Source organism: Schistocerca cancellata, chromosome 1, assembly GCF_023864275.1.
Source record: "Schistocerca cancellata isolate TAMUIC-IGC-003103 chromosome 1, iqSchCanc2.1, whole genome shotgun sequence".
Lineage (NCBI taxonomy): Eukaryota > Metazoa > Arthropoda > Insecta > Orthoptera > Acrididae > Schistocerca > Schistocerca cancellata.
In genome coordinates, this window is record NC_064626.1 from 651772986 (window position 1) to 651798359 (window position 25374).

Sequence of the window (25374 nt, forward strand, 5' to 3'; positions counted from 1 at the left end):
ACAAACAGCATATCTTCCACCATCTTATTTAAGTGTTCTGTACGGCTAACTACTCATCTGTGGGTAGTAGGTAGTTGTCATCCTGTAAGAGATGTCAGTCTGATGCTAGTCTCAACTGGAAAACTTTCCCACAATCAAGAGATCATCACACAGAGTGCACCATGATTCAAAATGACATCTTCTACAAGGAACTTCACAATTTCTGGAGCATTGGCAGTTGTCAGCTTTGGTGACAGCACACTGGGTGAGAAAGTCACTGAAATCATGGTCAATTCCCAAATGTCAGCTTTGGGAACTTTCCCAAGAGGTTGATTCCAATTTGGTGAAATAGCACTGTTGCAAGTGGAAAGGTATCAGAGTCTCTGAAAGTAAATGGCACACACTTCCATTGATGGTATTATATAGTGGCTAACATAGAGCCTAACAGATTAGCAGAGACCTCGCCAGTGATACCTGCATCTGATTCATTCTAGAATCTTCACAAATCCCATGTAGCCAGATATTGCAGTATTGTGGAAACAATTTAGAATCGCTGGTTGCATATGGGCTGGGATGACGAGCAATCATTCCCACCCCATCACATCATACTTCCTCTTCTACAATGTTTCGTTTATTAATTGGAATCCTCCTTTGGTTGGTACCTCATTTTTGAAGACTTCTATGGTTTTCAGCAATGCTGGATCTTCCGTGTAAGGTTCTGTCTCGGCATTCTCATCATATAGTGCTACAACTGGACAAAATGTTATGTTAGTGCCTCCTGTAGTTTAAACACATTTCAAAACATTAGTAAGGTGACTTCAAATGTCTCCAAAAAATGACAATGTTATCCAGAAAGCAAAGACATGTCACCCATTTGTTGACCACTTAAGGTTTTGAAGCAGATTGTCCATCATATGTTTGAAGGTACCTGGAATGTTACATAGTCCAAACAGCATAACTTTGAACTCATAGAAGGCATCAGGGATTATGAAGGCAATCTTTTCCCCACACAGCCTTTTCAGCCTCAATTTGCCAGTAGCCCACCTGCATGTCTATAGTTGAAAATATTTTGCTCCTTTTAGACTGGCTGTCGTCAATGCACAGTAGTGAATAGATATCTTTCATCTTGTTCAGTTGACACAGAAATGCCATGTGCTGCACTTCTTCGTGAGGACCATCAGACAGAACCAAGGACTCTGATTGTTCAGTGATGTCATCTTGCAGCAACTTCTTCACTTCCTCCCAGATTATCCACCATTCAGTCAGTGAAATTCTGTATGAGTGTTGGGTAGTTGGTGTATGATCCCCATGTTAATACAGTTTTTTATCATCAGCCACTTGGTCTGACTTTTCTTCATACTGGATCTAAAAGCATCCAAAAACTACACAAGTTGTCTGTTACTCTCTGAGGTCATTCCTCAGTCGGGTCAGAGCATGTTGGCAGTTCAATAGGAGTTTCCTCCTCTGTGTTGCCTGAAGTAGCTGTGGTGGCCTGAAGTAACTGTGGAGGATGATTCTTCATCAATGACACTAAGATGCCCTTACTGGACTTGATCAGCTGTCCCTATGCAAATACCTTAGGGATGAATTGTAGCTGCTTGTGAGACTTAGTGAACCTACGTTCTCCTTGTCCACATATAACGCTTATGATCATCACTGGTGTGTAGAATTATTTTGTGAGCCTGAGTTGCTTTTTGCAGCTGACAAAACCTTTACAGTTTAACTATGCGTCTTGGCTGATAACTGGAACTCATCTTGTTGCTGATGGTGAGATAACAATGTCTTCATCAACAAACAGCTGCACAGAGCAATCTTTGTTAGAAATAGCTTTATCAATCTGGAGCTCTGGTCTTTCACAGCTTATGTCTGCTTATGATACCTGTAAGAAGTCCCATGTGAGAGTAACATCATGGCTACATTCAGTTGAAATGACAAATTCAAATGGCTGTGTTGTGTCATTGATAGTTACTCTTGCAATACATGTTCCTGTCAGCTGGACATATTCCCACAGTACACACTGAAGAGCCAACAAAACTGGTACACCTGCTTAATATTGTCTAGCGTCCCCATGAGCATGCCAAAATGCCGCAACACAACATGGCATGGACTTAACTAATGCCTGAAGTAGTGCTGGAGAAAATTGACATCATGAATCCTGCAGGACTGTTCATAAATCTGTAAGAGTACGAGGGGATGGAGATCTCTTCTGAGCAGCATGTTGCAAGGCATCCCAGATATGCTCAATAATGTTCATGTCTGAGGAGTTTGGTGGCCAGCGGGATTGTTTAAACTCAGAAGAGTGTTTGTGGAGCCACTCTGTATCAATTCTGGATGTGTGGGGTGTTGCATTGTCCTGCTGGGATTTCTCAAGTCTGTCAGAATGCACAATGGACATGACAGGATGCTTATGTATGTGCACCTGTCAGAGTCGCATGTAGATGTATCAGGGGTACCATATCACTCCAGTGCACATGCTCCACACCATTACAAAGTCTCCACCAGCTTCAAAAGTCCTTTGCAGATGTGCAGGGTCCATGGATTTATGAGTTTGTCTCCATACCTGTACACATCCATCAGCTTGATACAATTTGAAATTACGGTCCTCCAACCAGGCAACATGTTTCCATTTATCAACAGATCAATGTTGGTTTTGACAGACTCAGGTGAGGCATAAAGCTTTGTGTCATGCATTCATTAAGGGCACACGAGTGGGCCTTTGGCTCCAAAAGCCAATATCGATGATGTTTCATTGAATGGTTTGCACACTGACACTTGCTGATGGCCCACCACTGAAATCCGCAGTAATTTGCAGAGGGGTTGCACTTCTGTCATGTTGAATGATTCTCTTCAGTTGTTGCTGGTTCCATTCTTGCAGGATCTTTTCCTGGCCACAGCAATGTTGGAGATTTGTTGTTTTGACAGATTGCTGATATTCATGGCATACTCATGAAATGGTTGTATGGGAAAATCCTCACTTCATCTCTACCTCAGAACTGCTGTGCCCCATCATTTGTTTGCTGACTATAACAGCACATCAGTCTCACTTGAGTCTTGATAATCTGCCATTGTAGCAGCAGGAACCGATCTAGCAACTGCACCAAACACTTGTTGTCTTATTAGGTGAATTAGTCTGAACTCCAAAATTTGTCCACGGTTATCTGCGTATGATCTGCACTCAAAATTTAGCTTATTCACGACTGTGGAACTTTAAACTTACATTAAACAAACTTCGCTCTATTTTCTGAAATTTTTCCAGAAGTTTACATGGTACATAATATGAGATAATTCATGCAGATGCACACAGAGTCTCACAAGTTAAAAGTTTACAAAACCATCCTTTTGTGGGCTCAACAAATTGGATTTCAACAACGTTTTCTGTCACACCACTGATCATGACAGTGATAGATTTCCTGTCACCTTGGTAATTGTTATCCATGGAGGATTTTCATTGGTGCTGGCCTTACCTCCATAGATGTTTGGCTCACTAGTTTTCCTGTATTGGGTGGTACTTCTACAGTGACAGGGTAAGGCTAATGCATGTCAGGGACTGACTTTGTCCAGAGTAATGCTGAGAGCTTTGGCCAACAGTTCGATGATAATCATCTACAATTTACTGACATGAATAGGACTGCTGTGACGCATGACATCTTGCAGCATAATAGTCACTGAAAACTCATTTTCTTTCTCTGCAGTATCACACAACAGATCCACAGCATCCACAGTGAAAAAAACTGATATGGTGTCCCCCATTCTCCAAATTTCTGTTCTTCTGTTGGGTGTTTTACTTGGTGAAGGAGTTGATTGTACCTGAGTTGGTTGGACGCTAGGTTATTGTTTGATGGTGGTGGTGCAAGTGCAAGTTGGCCAAGTCCGTTCTTCATGGCACATACAACTGGTGGCAGAGATTGTGCCAAAGGCTGATACAACTCTTCTTCAACATTCTCTATTATCACCTGATTTAAGAGGTTGATGTCCATGGCTGTTATCTCTTGTGTACTGGGTCCAAGAGTTCTGGCTTTTATAAAATGTGATATATCTTCTCTTGTAACACGGCATTTGGGAGAAGCGAGATCATGGTGGTCTTCCACTTATTATTATTTCTATTTTTCTCAGACCATAGGTCTGGTTAAAAATGGAAAGTGATGCGGACTTCCTTTTAACTGTATGGTATATGTTACATTGTATTTAGGAACTTTCGGGTTATTGAACACGTATCAATAATTACGGATTTCTGTAGTTGTATATATACGTTTGGATGTAGCTGTATTGCATTGATGTACTGGTGGATATTGTGTGGTATGACTCCTGTAGTTGATAGTATAATTGGTATAATGTCAACTTTATCCTGATGCCACATGTCCTTGACTTCCTCAGCCAGTTGGATGTATTTTTCAATTTTTTCTCCTGTTTTCTTCTGTATATTTGTTGTATTGGGTATGGATATTTCGATTAGTTGTGTTAATTTCTTCTTTTTATTGGTGAGTATGATGTCAGGTTTGTTATGTGGTGTTGTTTTATCTGTTATAATGGTTCTGTTCCAGTATAATTTGTATTCATCATTCTCCAGTACATTTTGTGGTGCATACTTGTATGTGGGAACGTGTTGTTTTATTAGTTTATGTTTTATGGCAAGTTGTTGATGTATTATTTTTGCTACATTGTCATGTCTTCTGGGGTATTCTGTATTTACTAGTATTGTACATCCACTTGTGATGTGATCTACTGTTTCTATTTGTTGTTTGCAAAGTCTGCATTTATCTGTTGTGGTATTGGGATCTTTAATAATATGCTTGCTGTAATATCTGGTGTTATTATTATTGCATTTCTTTGATTCACTGTCACCACTTGATGCATTCTTCTGTCATTATGCCATCTCTTACCAGAAGAAATTGGTATGTCTCACATGACTCCTTTCTTCAAATGTGAGTTTCTGTTAGCTTCTGTCACATACAAGATGGCACTGATAGGTCAGTGCAGTGCTGCATTAGTCTCAGTAGAAAAGCAATTTTATAATAACTCATAGTGTAAAAAATGTAAAAAAAACGTGTGATGAAGGGCATCCTGTGTGTGAAGTGCAACTTCTGGTTACATGAGAGGTGTGTGGAAATAAACCTGAAGTTCGTAAATGACAATATTTGTTGGACATGTGGTGATTGTGTGCATGATGAACGTGAAGATCTTCTCAACGTGGTACACACACACACACACACACACACACACACACACACACACACACACACACACACACAAAAAAAAAAAAAAAAAAAAAAAAAAAAAAAAAATTATCAAGTTATTAAATGAAACCCTCAAGAAAGAAATAGCAATTCTGAAACAAGAAAACAAAAAACTCTTAAGTGAAAAACGTTTTTGGTCTAATGAAAACAGTAAAACAGTGGCAGAAAATAGCCACAAAAACAGTTGTATTGATATTGTTAAACACGATTTGCAAACCAAAAAAGCATTATTTATGGCAAAACAAATGTAATATTGAACTCAGAATATGTTGAAACTACAAATAAATTTACGTGGACTGCAGTAAAGTCCAAAAACAGAACACGAAGCCATCAAGAAAGTGAAAAACAAAAACAAAGCACTAGAAATGGTGTGCCAGTAACATCGCATAAGTTTTCAGCACCAGACTCAGCCAGCAAAACAATGAATAGTGTAAGTGAAAGTAAACATAACGAAACTTCCAATAAAGGCTGAAACAGAAAAATTCTAATGCCTGGAAAATAATAATAATAAAAATAATAATAATATATTATTGTATGCTGACAGGCACGGAAAGAGCCTTTCAGCTTCCCTTCATGAAGCTTTACACAATGAATATTCTCTATTTGCAAAAGTTAAACCTGGAGCTACATTAAGTGCTGCAGTCGATAATTTATCAGAAACAAACAATCTGAAAAAAAAGGCAATCACACGGTAATCATTGGCAGCGCCAATAATGTTTACAAAAACAAGAGCAAGTCAGCACTCACAGTTTACAGGAAGTTATTGCCAAAACCATACAACACAAATGTTACCCTAATAAACCTACCAGTGTGACATGACCTTCCTCAGGGGTTGTATGTTAATACAGAAATTGAGTGCTATAACGTAGAACTGCAGAAACTATGTAAAAAACTAAATCATGTGTACTTGCTAGACATAAGCAAACTGGAACGTGAAGAACATACCAAGTGTGGACTTCACTTAAATAGAAATGGAAAGCTCGAGTTAGTGAGCCAAATAATGGAACTTTGTAAGGAGCTGCATAATACAACAGACTCAAATGTTTTAGATTATAATCAACAAGTTTTTTTTTATGCTCAATTTCAAGCAACACGATATTACTGAACTAAACCCCTTGGATCAGAAAGAACCCTGTTCACATGCCAAAGAAACCGACTTGGAAGTGAGTGAATTGTCATTACAGTGCAGTGTTAAAGACTTGTGTAATAATTCAACCGATTCAGAATACCATGTCACAAAGTGTTGTAAAATATCAGTGCCCTTTAAGATAATGCAGTATCTTAGGAATAAACTCAATTTTCTGCAAGTATTTGCGGATGAGAATTCACCACACCTGTTAGTAATTACAGAAAATGGACTGAAAGACAATGAAATAGAGTATTACAAATTAGATGGTTGTGTATTAGGAGATAGTTACTGCAGACTACAACAGAAAGGGGATGGGGTGGCAATATTTGTAAATGAACATCTTCCATTTAAGAAAATCTCATTTGTTGAACAATACTGCAAAGAAGGAACAGCTGAAATTGCTGATGTTGTGGTCCACATAAACACTCATTCAAGCAGATTAGCTAAACATAAAGTTATCGGTATGTACAGCCCACCAAATAGAGATGTTTTGTACTATCTTGATAGACTTAACAGGACAATTAGACAAACAGGACCCACTGACCTTAGCATAGTTGGAGATTTAAATATAGATTCAAACTCATGTAGTATAACCTGTATGAAAATGACAGATATATTAAACTCATATAATCTCACAAATATAATGAACTCTGACCTAGAGTAACAGAGTCAAGCTCCAGTAAGATAGATTATGTAATAGTCAACAAAAATGTAAAAGACAGTGTTAACTTTCAAAGTGTTGATTTTCATTACTCAGATCACTATTGTCTGGTGTTAGAATATTTAAGGTTTGCTGTACCAACAGCAACTAGGATAATAGGGAAGAAGCAGATCCTGAATAGCACCAAACATCAGCACTTTCAAAACTAAGTTAGCAGAGGAGAAATGGGACACTATTTACCAAACTAAAGGGTCAGAAAACAAATGGGAAAAATTTTATAGAACAGTGCTGAAGCATTTTGACTGCTGCTGCCCTCTCAAAGAAATAATCGGGGTATGAACCAACTCTCATCTTGAACGTAATACTAGGCTGAAACTCACACCTAGGCTAATTAAGTTAAGGCAGAATATATATGATCTTGACTGTTTATATATGGAAACAAAGCTACATATATTTAAGGAAAAGTACAATTAAGCCAAAAAAACTTTTAAGACAGACTTTTTACACTTGAGGAGACAAATAAACAACGATGCAATAGAGCATTCAGCCAACATAGTTAAGGCATCCTGGAGACTAATCAATAAACATTGTAAAGCCACCAGCAAGGGAGATAGTGAACCAGTTAGCATTAGACAAGAGGGCCATCTAGTGAAAGATCCAAATGAAGTACGTAAATTATTCAATCAGCATTTTATCTCTCCTTTTGACCAACCAGCCCACTATAGATGTACAGGCTGGGACACCAAATGATGTCACGGATAGTATAGAGCTCATATTTATGGAGGTGAGTCAACAGGAAATATTTAACACAATACAAAAGCTAAAGAACAATCATTCATCTGGATGGGGTGGTATCTCAAGTGTGATGTTAAAGAAATGTGCTAATGAAATAACTACCCCTTACCTAACTTATTAACTGTAATATTAATGAAAACATATACCAAAATGCTTTAAAAATAAGGGTAACTCAGCCAATCCATAAGAAGGGAAGTAAAGAAGAAGTTTCAAATTATAGACCAATATCACTAATCCCTACCTTCAGTAAAATATTTGAAACAGTTGTCCTATCACAAGTCACAAAATTTTTCTCAAGACACAAAATGCTTACTGATTAGGAAAGACCTAAGCACGGCCACTGCTGTTACCAGTTTCTTCCATGAAGTATATAGCAATATAGAATGGGTATGCACACAGCCGGAATATTCCTTGACCTGAGCAAAGCTTTTGACTCAGGAAACTTGCAAGTTGTAAATTATGCCGATGACACCTCAGTTTTATTTCATGGTAAAGATTTTGAGGAACTGAAATTTTCAGCAAGTAATGTGATACTAGAATTATGTTCATACTTTCATGCACAAGGATTAAAGGTCAACGTAAATAAATCCCATATACCAATATTTAAAACTGACAGCTCACACCACTCATGTGTAAATGAGGTATGTGGCATAGTGGCAGAGGAGGCAAACAAGTGTAAATTTCTAGGGGTCCACCTGGACTCACACCACCAGAGGATTAGCCATATTAATGCTTTATGTAAAATAGTCAGCAATGAGCTGTTTCTTCTTAGCCAATTGTGCAAAACAGTAACCACCCACACACTTAAAACTGTGTATTATGGGACAAGCTATCCCCCGTCTTAGCTACTGTTTAGAAATATGAGGTTGTGGTGCAGGCATTCACCTTAACAGAGTGCTATTGCTAAAAAAAGGGTTAAGGATTATACATGGATTAGGCTCTAAAGACTCTTGCCGTGATGTTTTCAGGCAACACAAGTGCTTCACAATATACTCTTTGTATCTTTATAAATTAATTACTTTTTTTGTCTCACAGAAAACTGAAGTAACTAAATGTAGTGATAAGCTTGACAACAACATGAGGTCCAAAGAGAATTACTACTGACAAAGAACAAGATTAAAATTGATGGAGCAGAGCCCATATAATAATGGACTGATATGGTATAATAAACTGCCAGAGTACATTAAAAACAGTAATAAAAAGCAGTTCAAATCAAAACTAAAAGAATTCTTAATTGAAAAGTGTCTATTCACTCAATGAATTTTAAATGGTTAAGTTTAAAAGCTGCAAAATAATGTATGAAAAATAATTGGCTGTATTAATATGTGTAAGATGTAATGTATTTTGACAAGCAATAATTTACTGTTAAATACTACCTGTAAGGCTAAGATCTAAATGTATTTTATGTTTGTAACTGTACTTGATGTTTGCAAAAGCCATCATATTGATGACTTGATGCAAAAAAAATCTAAATAAATAAACATTCACATTAATGATGCTGCAAAGAGCCAAAACATTCTGTATGTAAGACTGTGTCATTTTGTGATGACACTGGGCTGCATTCTTCTGTCATTCTTCAACTAAGCAGACTTGCTGTTGATTGTCATCAAATGTTTATTCAATTTGGACTTGATTATGTGCCAGCTATTGAGCTTCTCTTCATTGTTCTAGAACCATTGCTGGGCTGTTCCATCCAAGCAAAAGTATACATTTGCCCAACACATCATATCAGCCCACCTGTTGTATTTGGTGGCTCATTCAAATCATTTCTGCCATTTTGTAACACCTTGACCAGCATCTCCAGCAAACACTGATGGATGCTCGATTTGCAGCTGACCTACTTCTGTTTTTTGTTTCCTGATCAATCAAACCTTATGGATGGATGATGTACTGTTTGTATTCCAGCTTTTGTCCATGTGGATAAAGGCTTTTACATTGCAAGATTGGAGCCACAGTGACACAGATGTCTAAAAGCGCCTGGCATCACCAACGAACAATGTCATTTCGAAACTACAATCAAGTATAGATCTGAAGAAAGGAATGTCAATGAAGAACAACACTTAGAACTGAAAGCACGGTTATTACTAACACCAATGCACAACTAGAACAGAAATTACCTCCTAGACAGAAAATACAGCTATTTATACAAATGTTGAATATTCCAGAATGCTGGTATTCATACAGACATTGAATATTCCAGAATATACAAACATTAAAAACATAAAACATTTCAAGAACCTTCCAGAAAGGACAAATACTAAATAACAGATAATGTGGTGTTTTAACCAGCAATCCACAGCATGCCGGCCAGCAATGATAACCATTATGCTACACTGCATGCCCCAGAGATTGTGGCAACATTAATAACAAGCTGCCAGAAGTTAATGAATGATTCACATGACAGAAATGGTGCAGAATGAAACAGGAAGCAGAAAATAAATGCTATAATATGATTGGCAGGACAGAGCATTGGGTGAATAAAAACAATAAAAAATATATAAAAACGAATACTGTTATAAAAATAGAACCAGGGAGATAATGTAGAACAGTGGAGAAGAATGACTGTGGTGGTGAATGGAGAAGTAAGAGAGGAAGAAACTGAAGAGTTGATGTGAATCACATGCACTATGGTGGGCCTAATAGAAATATATTCATAATTGTTAGATATTATTGCCAAGAACACTAGTTAGTTTTGCAATATTGACTGTACACTACGAAGGATGTTAGTACCACCTTGAGGCAAAGTTACATACTACATTAAAATACAGTCATAGACATCTATTGATTATAAGGTAAACCACAAAATAGTCCAAAATACACATATTTAATTTTTCATATACCATACATTAAACATCGTCACTAACAGTTAATTTCAGCAAACTATTTGTCAGCATGAAATATTAGATGAACTGTTTTAATCTCATTGTGTGTAGGTTTAATTCTGCTTGGATTAGATACTGTGCACTGACTGAAACTCTTGTATATTCAAAAGTGTGCCCACAATGGGTTCCATGAATGCTCACAACAGACCACAAAAGTCAAAGAAAAGCCATTTCATTTGAACTACTGGGGCAGCTTGAGGCCAATGGGAAGGCCTTTCTGTCATAGGCTGTTACAAGTGATGAAATATAGGTGTACCAATTTGAGCTGAAAACAAAAAGACAGTCACTGGAGTAGCACCACTGCAATAACCAAAAAACAAAAAAATCAAGGCAGCTCCCTCTGCTGCCAAAGTCACAATGACAGTCTTTTGGGGTGGTGCTGGTATCATTCTCATAGACGTGCTGCAAAATAGGGCTACTGATTAAGTCAAAGATGTATGTGAAGACTGTGAACAAACTCAAGAACCATTTCTGATGTATTTGGTCTGACAAGAATGAAAAAGAAATTGGCTAAAACATAACTATGAGTGCCTACATAAGAATCTCAGAAACCAGGAACACATTGTCAAATTGGGTGGGGAATCATTGCCTCATTCATCCTATAGTCCAGACCTGGCACCCTCAGATGTCCAATGGCTTTGGCCACTTAAGGATTTTCTATGTGGGGCACACTTTCAAGGCGATGAGAGTGTAATTTTGCAGTAAAAAGCACAGGACAAGAGGTTTTACCAACAGGAAATACATACCCTAACACAATGCAGGCCTAATGCCATGTAACGGTGATGCAGAATATGTAGAATAATAGTACATGTAAAAGAAAACAGTGAGTACACTTTACTAAATGCAAGGCAGAGAGATGACTATTGCATTTAGTCAACATGAAACATGACGTATTTTATGTTACACACCATCTGTTACACACATCTGACAAACACTAGAGTAGTGGAGGTGTTTCATGAAATTTAAAAGAAATCTGAAAAGGGTCAGAGGCAATCAGTTGTCGATAATATGTAAGTGTGATTTTAGATGCATGAATATTAAATCAGATAATGATTTTTGTCAGTAGGCTGTATTCAGGCCTATGGGCCACTGAAGAACACAAATGACACATCATTTGGTACCTCTCCTGCCCTGGTCCCTCAGACATTAGATGCCTTTTCTTGAGCGTTTACTAATTTTATTCGTATAGACTTGTAATAATCCCCCTTCACAGCATTCATGCTTTTCATTGGTGGACCTGGGTTCAATTACTGGTAACAGCAACACTTAAACAATGGATTTTGATGAAAGTATTTTCACTAGGCTGTGAGTCATATGAGTTATTATATAACTATAAGCATTACAATATAAAAATATTATTATGTGTACCCGGTGGATGACAATTAATAATGAAAACTGAGAAGTGTGAAATTATACAAGGTTTGTTCAAAAAACTCCGGAACTTTGTCCACAAAACTTTTCTACACTTACCTTTCGCTTATTGTGCAAGATCTCCTTTGAAATACTCTCCTCCACTATTGGAGCACCACTCCCAGTACTATTTCCACTTCTGGAAGCAGTCTTGGTATGCCTCTTGCTGGATTGCACGCAGCATGATTTACAAATTTATTTTATCTGGTCTATCACTGTGAATATTTATCCTTTCAATGTAGTTATCAATTTGGAAGTAAAAAAAAGTCCACAGGGGCCCGGCCTGGAGAGTATGGAGGACAAGGTAGTACAGTGATTTCAATTTTTGTGTAAAAGCATGCACCAACAGGGATAAATGTGCAGGTGCATTATAATGACGCAAGGGCCATGAATTGTCTCACCATGTTTCAGGCTGTTTCCTTCTAAGATTTCCTTGCAGGTGTCACAACATATCCCAGTGGTACCATCAATTAACAGTTTGTTCCTGTGGCATGAATTCATCATGAACTAATCCTTCAAAGTCAAAGGAAACTATCAGCATGGCTTTCACATTTAACCTTTCCCAATCCATAGTGAAGATTGAACTTTGATCTCAACATCATAACAGTAGACCCACATCTCATCTTCAATGATGATTCTCTCAAGGAACATCTCGTTCTCACTTGCATGATCCAAAAGCTCTTCAGAGATTGTGAGGTGATGGTCTTTCTGGTCTTGACTCACAAGCCTTGGGATGAACTTGGCAGCATCATGATTCATTCCAAGATGCTGTGTCAGGATTTCATTACATGATCCAACTGAAATGTTATGTTCTTCTGAAGTCTTTCAGACAGTCAGTCTTTGATTGACATGCATAATTTCGTTGATGTTCCTCACATGAGCATCGTCAGTAGATGTCGAAGGGCATCCTGAATGAGGGTCATCTTTAACTTCCATCCGACCATTTTTAAACCATGTGAACCATTCGTAACACCAAGTACAGGTTAAGCACACATCATCATAGGCTTCCTGTATCATTTGATGTGCCTCTGTAAAGGTTTTCTTGAGTTTCATGCAAAATTTCATGCAGGCACAGCGCTCCTCTAACTCTGCCATCTCAAAATTCATAAACTGTGTGAAAATGTTCAACTCAGTATAGCACTGAACAATAACTGACAGACACACAACAATGAATCTTCCAACAGTTACACATTAAACACCAGAAATGTGCAGGGATGCCAACCGCATTTCACTCCAACACACCATTGGCATGAATTTATGGATGTTGCAGAATTTTTTGAACAGACCTTGTACAATAGCAGAGACAAAAATCTTCCAGTAAGCGTGGGTATGCAAACATCTTAACAAATACAATATCTTCAACATAAGCCACTTTGGTTTCCAAAACAGCATCTCAATTGAACAGACCATTTTTTCATTTGTTAATGAAGCTCTAGGACCCTTAAACAATAAATTGTCTACAGTTGGAATCTTTTGCGACCTATCCAAGGCCTTCAACTGTGTGAACCATCAGATTTTTAGAAAAGGCAGAACTTTATGGTTTAACAAGAAAAATGGGGATGTGGCTCAAATTGTATCTGAATGATAGATAGCAAAAGGTAGTCCTGAACACTGCAGAAGAGACACCAGGCTCGTCTGACTAGGGCAACATGGCTTGCAGAGTACCACAAGGTTCTAATCCGTGTTGTTTGCTATTCCTTATATTTATAAATGATCTGCTAGTGTATACACACTTGAAGATACACTTTCATATAGTTGCAGGTGACACAAAATATTTTGATTGAGAAACTAAGTAATAGCACCATAGGAGGGATAGTGACCACAAGTTGGAGAAGACATGGACCAGTTCACTGCAAATGATCTGAAATTTAATGTCAACAAGAAACAACCTTAACAGTCTCACAGAACACATGAAACAAAGGAAGAAATAAAAATGAAATGTAATGATTACGAACTAATGAGAGTGCAGTCTTTCAAACTCTCCAAACTACACACTGACAACAGGCTAAACTGGTATGTACATACTCTTGATAAAAGACTGAGCTCAGCAGCTGCACTACAGCTTCAATTTGTGGTAAGGATGCAGCAAAATCTGCACACTTGAGCTATTTTACACACAATTACCTTTCGGATAATATTCTGGGGCAACCAAATGCTTGCAAAAAAATATTCACTATAAAAAAATCAAGCGATAAAAATCACGTGTGTAGCCCACCCAAGAAGTTAATGCAGAAACATGTTCAAACAGCTGAAATCTAAAACATTCTTGTGACTCAGCATCTCCGCTATATGGTTAGTAGCGGCTATCCTTTTCATTATATTATTACATTGTTGCTCTTATGGTATTTGATATCAAGAATTTAAGATTGTACAAAATAAATGAACTATATTGCTACCATAATACTGGGTAGTTATAATTAAACTGATGTTGCAATGCAGGGTGTATACTTCACAGGACACTGAAACATCATAGGTATGTTCATTAATCACTGAGCTAATGAAGTATGCCGAAAAAAATAATAGTTCCACTTTCTGCCACCAGATGAATATACGATGCTGATAACTGTCAGAATGTGAAAAGTTTCCTGTTTTGACTTCATTATGTTGTTAATCACTTGGTGATGCATGCTGATTTCTTTTGTGAAGTTACTGCTGGTGTAAAGGTGTAAGAAGGTTGAAGTTTTCTGTATGGAACCTGCTGTAAGCAGTCAGAATGTGGTGTGGGTACAGGAAAAGGGGTGGAATTATCAACACAGGATAATGGTGGTTCTTTCATGTTTATTAGGATATGGTCACAAGTTACAACGGTTATTCAATATGATCTTCAAGTCAGCAACATGCTGCACCTATAATGCATCATGGTTGACAGTTGCTCACAGCATATCGGGTGTAATCTGAGTGTTATGTTGTTATATGCTATCCTTCAAATCAGGAAGAGTCTGGGTAATTTCCTGACAGATATGATCTTTCAGATATTCCTACAACCAAAAGTCACATGGATTTTGGTTAAGGGATCTGGAAGGCCACACATCTTGGAATTGCCTAGAGATGAGGGGATTATTACTGAAGGTTTCTTGAAGCAAATCTTTTGCCTAGCAAGTGGCATGTGGTGTCACCCTATCTTGCATGAAAATAGTGATGTGGACACAGTTGCATTCCTGCAAAGTTGGAATTACGTGTTGCAAAAGGAGATCCTTGTAACAAGCAGATGTCACTGTGCATTTAACGGGACTGCAAGGTGTCATCTCCTTAAAGAACAATGGAATAAGAGTAATGGAGCTTGTGAAATCGTACCACACAGTCAATAAGCTGAGTACAATGGATGTTTCTGCACAACACATGGTGGAGTAGAACCCCATATGTGACAGTTTTGTGAATTCACAGCAATGTGCAGAGTAAAAGTGCCTCAGCCATCCAAAGAATACTCCCCAGCTACATGTCGTCTATCTCCATGTATGCCTAAAAACAAATGGCAAAGTCACAGCATTGTAACCTACCTTGGGACTTTATTTGGTGACATTCTGAATCTTGTAGGGATAACAATGTAAAATACGCTGCAAAATCTTTTGAATTATTGACCAGGGGAGAGACAATTCCTATGACACAGATCGAGTACTGGCTGCAGAATTTGAGGTGTGTGCTGCATGGTTAGCTATAGCATAGCAACTTCATCACCAACTGCCAATGGAATAGGCCACTTCCCTCTTTCTGCTACAGCAGCTAATTCACCTGCGTCTTCAAATTTATTGAGCATACTCTTTAGCCCATTTATTAACAAGGTATTTCTTCACAGCTATTTCTGCCAGCAACATTCCTGCAATGCAGTGCTGCTGTTGCCATTGCTGCCTTTCTGATAAAACAACTATACCACCAGTGTGTGTCTTTCTTCTCAACACCCATTGTGTTTTGTATGGAAAACTTCAACCTTCTTAGCCCTTTACAATTACAGTCACTCACAAAAGAAATCAATACATGTTACCAAGTGATAAAGATTACACTAACAACAAGACAGGAAAGATTTCACATTCAGACTATTAATAATGCCACCTAGCGATTAATGAACATAACTATGGTGTTTCAGCATCCTGCAATGTATACGCTTTACACTGCAGCACTTGGAGCACAATCAGTTTCTGTTAGTTTAATTCTAACCATATGGTATTAAAAATGAGTAGATTAGCACAAAAAGATAAAAAGTCCCAGTTTAGTATAGAATGGAGTTCACTGCTCTGTCACTAAAGTGTATAATACTCTTCCATCCAATATCAAATCCACTACTGTCAACCTGAACGTGTTTACAAAATATCTAAAACAGTACCTTCTTGAACACATTTCTGTTCGAATATGAATTTTATAATAATGTATAATCATATAGTGTATTGTAAAATGTCTGATATGAATTTCATTGTTAACACCTATTTACCTTATTTATAAAGGAAACTATTTTATGAACAAAGGACTGCATGTACAGATTATAGTAAACTGCAATTTATTGTCTCATGGATCTATGGAATAAAAAGTAAATAAATAAATAGACATTTTCATATGAGATTTGAATATAAATAAATGACTAATAAATGATAATGAGTATTTGGTTCTTACATCTTCAGGAACCTCATTCGTATCCACCTCTTCATCATGTTCTCTGAAACAGAATAATTGTTTATGTCACTTTTATTATTTCTGTTTTTTGCAAAATACTGATAATGTTACATGTTAATACCATTAAACTGGACATAATGGAATTAAAATGCTGGGTGATGAAAAAGTAACAAAAATGTGGCAAATCAATTATATGTGAATTATTGCCAGTAATTCTGTGTGGTTTTCAGATAAATTAACAGCAAAGTACACATACCTCAATTTATAATAGCAAGGTCAAAGCTAGTTTTTTAGAGATAGATGTTGCTTCATTTGCACAAGCCCCCTGAGATGTAAGCTGTAGATAATTACATCATGTAGTGCTGTGTGCAAATAATGTAACATCCAGATAGAGGGGGGTTTTTTGCAAGAAAAAGTAAGAAGGGGGAAGAGAATTGCATGTAATTCAGAGGACAATCTATAATCAGGAAGTGAAACTCCACTATCACCAGTATTTTAAAATCCCCCAGTCTAAATACTGACCCCTTAAACTGAGCTGATGTTAACTGCCTCTCGGTTTGGCTTTCATAAAGGATACTCCACAGAGAATGCAAAACATGACCTCACAAATGAAGTCTTAACAGAGCTATAGGTATGTTCCATCATTTTTCCAAAAACTTTAAAAGTGTGGATCACAAAATTATTCTTGACAAACTGTAGAGCTATGACATAATGCAACCCTTCTTGCACGAATGGAATTTTACTTGCATAACAGAAACACATAACACAAGCTGTGTGTCTCAGAAAGGGGGAATATAGCATGTGGATTGGGATAAGGTTCACTATTGGGCCTACTGTTGTTTCTAACCTACATAAAGTGTCTTCCACTGATTTTAAAGGGCAGTTCAAAAACTGTACATCAGCTGATGACACAGTCATACTACTGCAGAACCCAAACTTAGGGCCTTAGCAGACACAGCTCAGTTGATAGCTGAAGAAGCCTATAAGTGGTTCGCAGTTAACTGTCTGATTTTAATCACATAAAGCCTCATATTATTCAATTTCAAATAAGAAATAATGAAAAACGTATTAGAAGAAGAAGTAAATATTAATGGTGGTACACTAAAGTAAACACTCTGTGTCAAATTCCTTGAGGTCCAGATGCATTACATGTTAAATTTGAGTCAACACATAGATAAACTAATCAAGAACCTCTGTTTAGCATGCTACGTCCTTAGAAGCATCTCTCGTTTCTCTGACCTAAGACAAGAGTATTGGCTTACTTGGCATATTTTTACTTCCTGTTGTCCAGTGGAATTGAGGCAATGAATTTAAAGCAAATAAAGCTTTTATTTAGATGATGCGAGCTGTAAAATTACAGTGTAAAACAGATAAACAATTACATCTATACTCTGCGAACCAGTGTGAAGTGCATGGCAGAGGGAACATCCCATTATACCAGTTGATAGGGATTCTTCCCATTCTATTCACAAATGGAGCACAGAAATAATGATTCTTTAATAGCCTCTGTGCATGCTGTAATTAATTTAATGTTGTCCTCACAATCCCTATGGGAGTGATACTTATGGGGTTGCACTATATTCCTTGAGTCATCATTTAAAACTGACCCCCGAAACTTTGTAAGGAGGTTTCCTTAGGATAGTTTTTGACCATAATATGATGTGTCCTCTCTATGAAAAGTCCTCAGTTCAGTCACAAAATTTGTTTGATATCCCATATGATTGTAATTCTGATAATAAACATAGCTGTGGTATTGAGTCAAATGCTTTTTCGAAATCAAGAAATATTCTTTTCAGAAATTGAGAAATAATGCACCTACATAACCATTTTGATCTAAAGCTTTCAATAAGCCTTGTGAGAAAAGTGTGAGATGGGTCTCACATAATAGATTTTTTTCAGAATCCACACTGGATAGCATGGAGAAGTTCATTTTGTTGAAGCCATTTCATTATATTTGAGCTTAGAATATGTTCTAAGATGACATAACAAATTAATTTCAAGGATGTCAGACAACAGTGTTGTGGATGTCTTCCTAATGGGTAAGAACTGTGCTTTCTTGCAAATATTGGGCACAATTTTTTATTTAAAGGCTCTATGATAGATTATAGTTAGAAAAGGGGTTTAATCAGCGATAAATTCAGTATGGAATCTGATAGGGACTCCATCAAGCCCTGGAGCTCTGTTCAATTTTCCCGATTTCAGCTGTTTCTCAACACCATTGACTCGACACTTACTTCACTCATCTTTTCAGTGATATGAGTACTAAATTAGGGCAGTTTATCTGGGATTTCCTTTGTGAAGGAACATTTGAAAAATGGAGTTAAGCATTTCAGCTTTTTCTCTGCTACCGTCAATTTCAGTTCCTATAACATCTGAAAGTGACTAGACGCTAACTTATTTGCCACTAACAGCTTTTACATATAACCAGAATTTATTAGGGTTTTGTGGAAGACTATTTGACAATATTCTGCAATGGCAGTCTTCAAAACCTTCAAGTACTGCTCTCTTGACAGCCAAATGTGTTTCATTCAGCATCACTCTATTTATAGGCCTAGGCTTTGTTTTACACAGTTGTCTGTTTCATTAGAACTTTCTTTACAGTGGCTGTATATCATTGAGTGTCCTTCCATTATGAACTGTTCTACTACATACATATCTGTCCAGTGCATGGTCAGGAATTCTTTTAAACTTAAGCCACAGTTCCTCTAAATGGTCCCGTCCTGTGCTAACGATTTCAAGTTGCTCACTGAGATATGACTCTACTGCTTTTTTACTCTTGGCTACTGAACATGCATATCTTTCTACTTGTTTTAGTTGTCCCTTGTACTTTGGTAATCATTGCCACCACTGGCACTTCACTGTCAATGATACCAGTTTTGACGAGGATACCTCAAAGATGTCAGGGCTATACATTGGCATTAGATCGAATATATATATAAAAAACAAAGATGCTGTAACTTACCAAAGGAAAAAGCACTGGTATGTTGATGGACACAATAAAAAACACACAAACACACACACAAATTTCAAGCTTTCACAACCCAAGGTTGCTTCATCAGGAAAGAGGGAAGGAGAGAGAAAGACGAAAAGATGTGGGTTTTAAGGGAGAGGATAAGGAGTCATTCCAATCCCGGGAGCGGAAAGACTTACCTTGGGGGAAAAAAAGGACAGTTACGCACTCGTGCACACACACACCTATTCACCTGCACATATACTGACACAGGCGATTTCCTATTGGTAATGTTGATTTTTGAAATGCAACAAGCTCAGCACCATTGCCTTACATTGCTGAGGCTGAGAGCATGAGAACTAATAATGCTATTGTGCTGATTGTGAGGCTGTCTACAGTGATACTTAACAATTTGCTGATTTTGAGTATCTGCACTCATGCCTGCTCAAGACTCTTACTCGTGTGCAGAGATATTGCAGCATGATGAGGCGTGAGGGAAATGTGGATGCGCCATGTGGTTGCAACAATGTGGGAGAAATGCCAGTTGTGAAATAGGGGAGAGTCAGATTAAAACTGGGTTCCTGGGACTTGACCTTTGTCTTCCATGGGCAAGTGCTCTACCGACTGAGCTCTCCAAGCACAACTCATGACCCACTCTCACAGTTTCACTTCCATCAGTACAGCATTTCCTATCTTCCAAACTTCACAAAAGTTCTCCTATATACCTTACAAGACTAGCACTCTTGGAAGAAAAGATAATGCAGAAATGTGGCTTAGCCACAGCCTGGGGGATTGTTTCAAGAACGAATTTTCACTCTTCAGCAAAGTGTGTGCTGAGTGTTTCCCTCAGGGTTGATTTCAAGTCCATACACAGCTCCCAAACTTATTCTCTGTGAAGATGGAGGAATTACAGCAGTTGCTGCTCACAGGCCTGCACTCACCATTTGCTCACTGAGCACAATTCCTAGGAAGCCACAGTCTACAGTGTCTGCTGAACTGATGCCCGTTAATATAAATACCAGCATGGTCAGAACTTCTATTAACTCTTCTATTAACTGTGTCATTGCTGCATAACCAATAATTGATCTTGAGCATACTCTTACAGAGTTTTTTCCTTTTTATATATATTACTTAAACATAACAGTGAAAATAGAAAATTATATCCAAGAAAGAAAAAAATATGCTTTGCATATGGAGGATATTAAGCCTCATCTCAAAAACTTGAATCAAATTGAGCTAAGGTATACTATAATATAGTAAAAAAAATAAAAAATAAAATAAAAAGGTCCTGGCGAAAGCAAATTAGAGCATATTACTTCAGTTGTTTATGTGATTTGTGTAAAATGATGATGTCTTTGGCTCTCTTTTGAAAGCAAATGGAATGTACTAGTGTGGCATTATGACCAAAGACCATTGCCAGAGGTGAAACCATCTGACTATTTCACATTCACTGATGAAAGAGCTGATTATACGCAATGATAGTAGGCATCATAAATAAAACAGAGCATAAAATCACAACCCATTTTTATATTCTGTGTTTATTGTAATTTCTGCAGCTTATACAGAAAATAAGAAGAAGATGACAAATGTATCTGTGAAAGTATCTTTGAGAACATGTGCCCCCACATGTTAGAGGATGACATCAAAATTTTTGAGATGTCATTCGCAAGTAAAGACAAAAACTACTATCCACAGTGCCACAAAATGGAAGTCATCTGGACCAGACACAGTTTGCCACAGAATTTAAACAGCACCATTGGGACATTTTTGGATCTGCAGTACTATAAATGGTGAATGAAATCTGGAGATGTAATGTGGAGCACTGAAAGCATCACCATCAAACTCATAGATCACTTCACTGCGCCCATACCAAAGAGACAACAGCAACAAAACAAAAGCAATGTGTTTGTTACACTAATGAACAGCAATTTTAAGACCATGAAAACTATGTTTTGTCGGTGGAAAAACATTTCAAAAACAATCTTAGGGGCCTTCCAGTACTGTACTGTACCTTGGAGAGGTGTAAGATTCTGCCACTTTTAAACTTCAAGACTGTCACCATCTTAGAATTTGAGAAAATACTAAACCAGATCACTAGGCATTCTTTCTTACTATAGCAAAGTTTAAGATGGGATAGGGAACCAATTCCCTATTTAGTCAAGCAAATCACCAATAATACTTGACCATGTCTGCTGCTAAATGGAGATATAAGCAACCACTCAGTATTAGCTAATCTATGTGGCCTGGATATTCACTGTGGATAGTGTTAGATGCCACTGCCTTGAAACCCTTGCTACTTAACATTATGCTGAAATACTGGCTGATTATTTAAATCCAAGAAACTCCTGTATAACAAGTGCTATTAATGAGTAACAGTTTCCAATGGTCATGATCTGGTGACAGTTAGATGAGGTATCCAGAAAGCTGTGGTCATCACAGGTGCTAAATTAAGTAAGATAAGAGCTGTTTGTAGCAGACTGGAAATGTTATTGTTGTCATATCCCACATTGACTGATGGGAGAAAACCTCTTGTCTTAAGTTTTCAAGCTCTATCAGACATAATGGATGTACACAACAGGACAGTTACACCTATGAAATGAGTGCCACACTAATAATAACATTTTAAAAGTGAATTGAACAGCATTTAAAAAGTAGCAATGTATCTGTATAACAAATTGACAGTTACAGATTTCACAATCCCTAAATACAGATGTATAAAGGAAATGATTCATTTTGAGAAGCTTCAAATCCATTGACAAAAAGCAATTCAACAACATAGATTATGGTATGTACAGTGACATGCATAAATGAAGAACTGTTGCACCACTTTCAACAATTATTATTCATTCACTAAATATGAACACTACAAAATTAGAAAGTGTTGATATATATACAGATTGGCAACACATTGTAGATTGTGTTTAAGCTCTAAGAGCAAGGAAAAAAGTTAAAAAATGACTTCCTGAATTTTGTATATAACTGAATAAAGGTAGTCCTGTTGTCCACAAATTTAAAATCCTCGTGCCCCTAAAAATACTCAGAATTATGTAAGTACCTGTCATGTTATTAATATTATACTGTGTAATAAAATGGTTAAAAATGTAATGAATGACAGGGAGTACCTGGAAGCAATCATGAACAGGTTTAGATGTGATGTCTGAATCTGTCAAAATAAGTAATTATTTAGGCTATGTATTTCATAAGAAGCTATTGAAAATTCAATAAAGTCTATGTTTTTGGGTCTGGTGATTAAAATCTGTTGTTAACCTGCTAAGAATATTCACTAGGACACATCTTTTCACGATCAGGATACAAGCAGAGTTATATGATACTGAATGGTGTGCCATTACCACAATATGATGACATAAACTTGAAAGACATATAATCTCTTTTAATAGAGGTATTTCATAGACATCTTGTAACTGTTTCCACTCAAGATCCACAAGCATAAAAATATTCCCATATGGCACAATAGTAGTTAAATGTGTCAATAAAAAATTTGGTCCATATGTGTTCTCTGTTTCTCTTGTAATGTATGACTGTAATTTTTCCTCCTTTTTTACACTCTGACGTCTGATTCTATAAGTATATTGTCTCTCACTACCAACACTTCACCAATTTAGCATATCTATGATGTTTTTTACACATAGTAGTTACATAATTGAAGTTAATGAAGGTAAGTGCTACAAACTGTAGTCAAGAAGGTAACAAGTACATCCATAAAAATTGAAAATATTTGTTATCCGCCACAGTGATCTAGTATATTATATTCGTTAACTTCTTCCAGACTTACTGCATGTTAATTTTGTTTTCTGAAAATACTCTGATGATAAATTCTCCTTCCTCATTTGGTTCAAATGTTGATGGTACTATGCAATAAACACCAGGTGGTAATTTCAAGCGTAAAGTAACTTCCCGTAGATTGATGAATTGTGGTGTCATTGCTGCTGATTTATTTCTTTTGAAAAAAGCTGTGTCCAGAGGTTTTGGTAAACTATCTGGATTCGGGAGCTGTAACAGAAAAAGTGACTTCATTAAGTTAAGACTATTATATCAAAAATTTCATTGAAGCAAAGTGGACAGCATTTCTGATATGAACTTCAGATGTTCTCAACTACTAATGCTGATGTTATTTACCCAATCAAATCAATATTTTTTTCCATAATACTCTTCAAATTTTCTAGATACTTGCTAATAATAAAACTGAAGTTAATTGTATCAAAGGGAAAATCAGCCAAGAAAACTAATAAATTATGAGACAGCTTTGCAGGCCAGTACTTGTCCCTCAGGAGCCAAAATATTTGGTACTTTCAATAGACTACATGACACAATCGTAGTTTTCAGAGCTATTAGTTCCTTTCTTGGTCATCAGAGAGGGATGGGATGTGGAAGGTTCAGGAGGATAGGTGAGTCACTCAGACCTCCTTATGAGAGGGACCCACCAGCAATGAGGATGAAGGTGGATTTACCAAAAGATAAAGGATATGGATGAGGACCAGGACCAGGCAATAATATTGTTTTTCTAATGGCTTTGAGCACTAAGGAATTTAACATTTGAGGTCATCAGTCCCCTAGAACTTAGAACTACTTAAACCTAACTAACCTAAGGACATCACATAGATCCATGCCTGAGGCAGTATTCGAACCTGCGACTGTAGTGGTCGCGCGGTTCCAGACTGAAGCGCCTAGAACCGCTCGGCCACATCATAATATTGTTTTGGATCTGTTTGCTGTTGATGGTGATTCTCTAGGATCTCCTTGAAATATTTCCATTGAAAATCAGATACTGGAAAATTTCTACTTGTTAGAGTTTTATAGAATGCAGGCAAGTTCAGCAGAGACAGATCACCCAAAAGAAAAAGAAAAAAACCTTTTTTATATCATTTTAGAGTTTTTGTTCACATTCTGGAGAACTCAGCATCACATCACATGTATTGATGGCCCCCATGTTTTCAGTGTTGCTTATGATGAAAGCTGGTTTTCTTTTTGCTTCATTTGTGCTTCTCTATTTTGTCAGTTGCTCTAGTTTCACTTTGATAAAGAGTTGAAAGCATCTTCATTTTCTGCTTGCCCTGCCACTTCAGTGCAAGACATTTATCTTTTGACATAAACTCGATCTCACTTGTTTTAATTTTTTTTTTTTTTTTGTTGGTAAAACAGGCATGGCTTTACAGTTTTTCTTACTGTCATGCAGATAACAAAATAATGCCAGGTTTGTGTACCAACTGTCAACATATAGTGTGTGACCTTTAACGTGGTAGCATTCTAGTGAAGAAAGAAGAATGCTCCATATTCCAAGATTTACACCAAAATCAGTTTCCTTTTTATGTCTGTTGCTGCACCCAAATAAATAACAAGGTCAAGAATACATCCCATTTCTCAGTTCTACAGCACAAAAAACTTTAAACCATAACTGTGGTATTTGGGTGGAATGTACTGTTTGAATAGGGCACAATCTTTGTAGAGAACTAAACTTTACTGAATGCACAAGTGTGGAAAGCATCTGAACATGCTTTTCTTAGATGATCCACAATTATCCTAATTATTCAGATTTTATCAACTCCAGGGTCCTCATCATTCTTGACAAAGTGTAACATTCTTATCAAGAAGAAGATACCTACTTCTTGGCATGATTTGCATAAACATTTGAGTAGATGGTCCAGTAACAGTTTATTTCAGTTTTTCTCACTGTCTCTCAACCATCAGAAAATTCACTGCAAGGATACAGTAAA

General features: G+C 37.1%; 1 protein-coding gene across 2 annotated transcripts in view; it reads right to left on the minus strand.

Annotated features, from left to right (window-relative positions):
- LOC126183430 (calpain-A-like) overlaps nucleotides 1–25374 on the minus strand; it is a 237547-nt gene that overhangs the window by 65512 nt on the left and 146661 nt on the right. For both annotated transcript variants that reach the window (XM_049925418.1, XM_049925408.1), the window contains exons 10-11: nucleotides 23436–23653; nucleotides 16693–16735 (exon numbers count right to left, since the gene is read on the minus strand). In XM_049925418.1, coding sequence (XP_049781375.1) covers nucleotides 16693–16735; nucleotides 23436–23653 — 261 coding nt within the window. The remainder of the gene's footprint in view (nucleotides 1–16692; nucleotides 16736–23435; nucleotides 23654–25374) is intronic.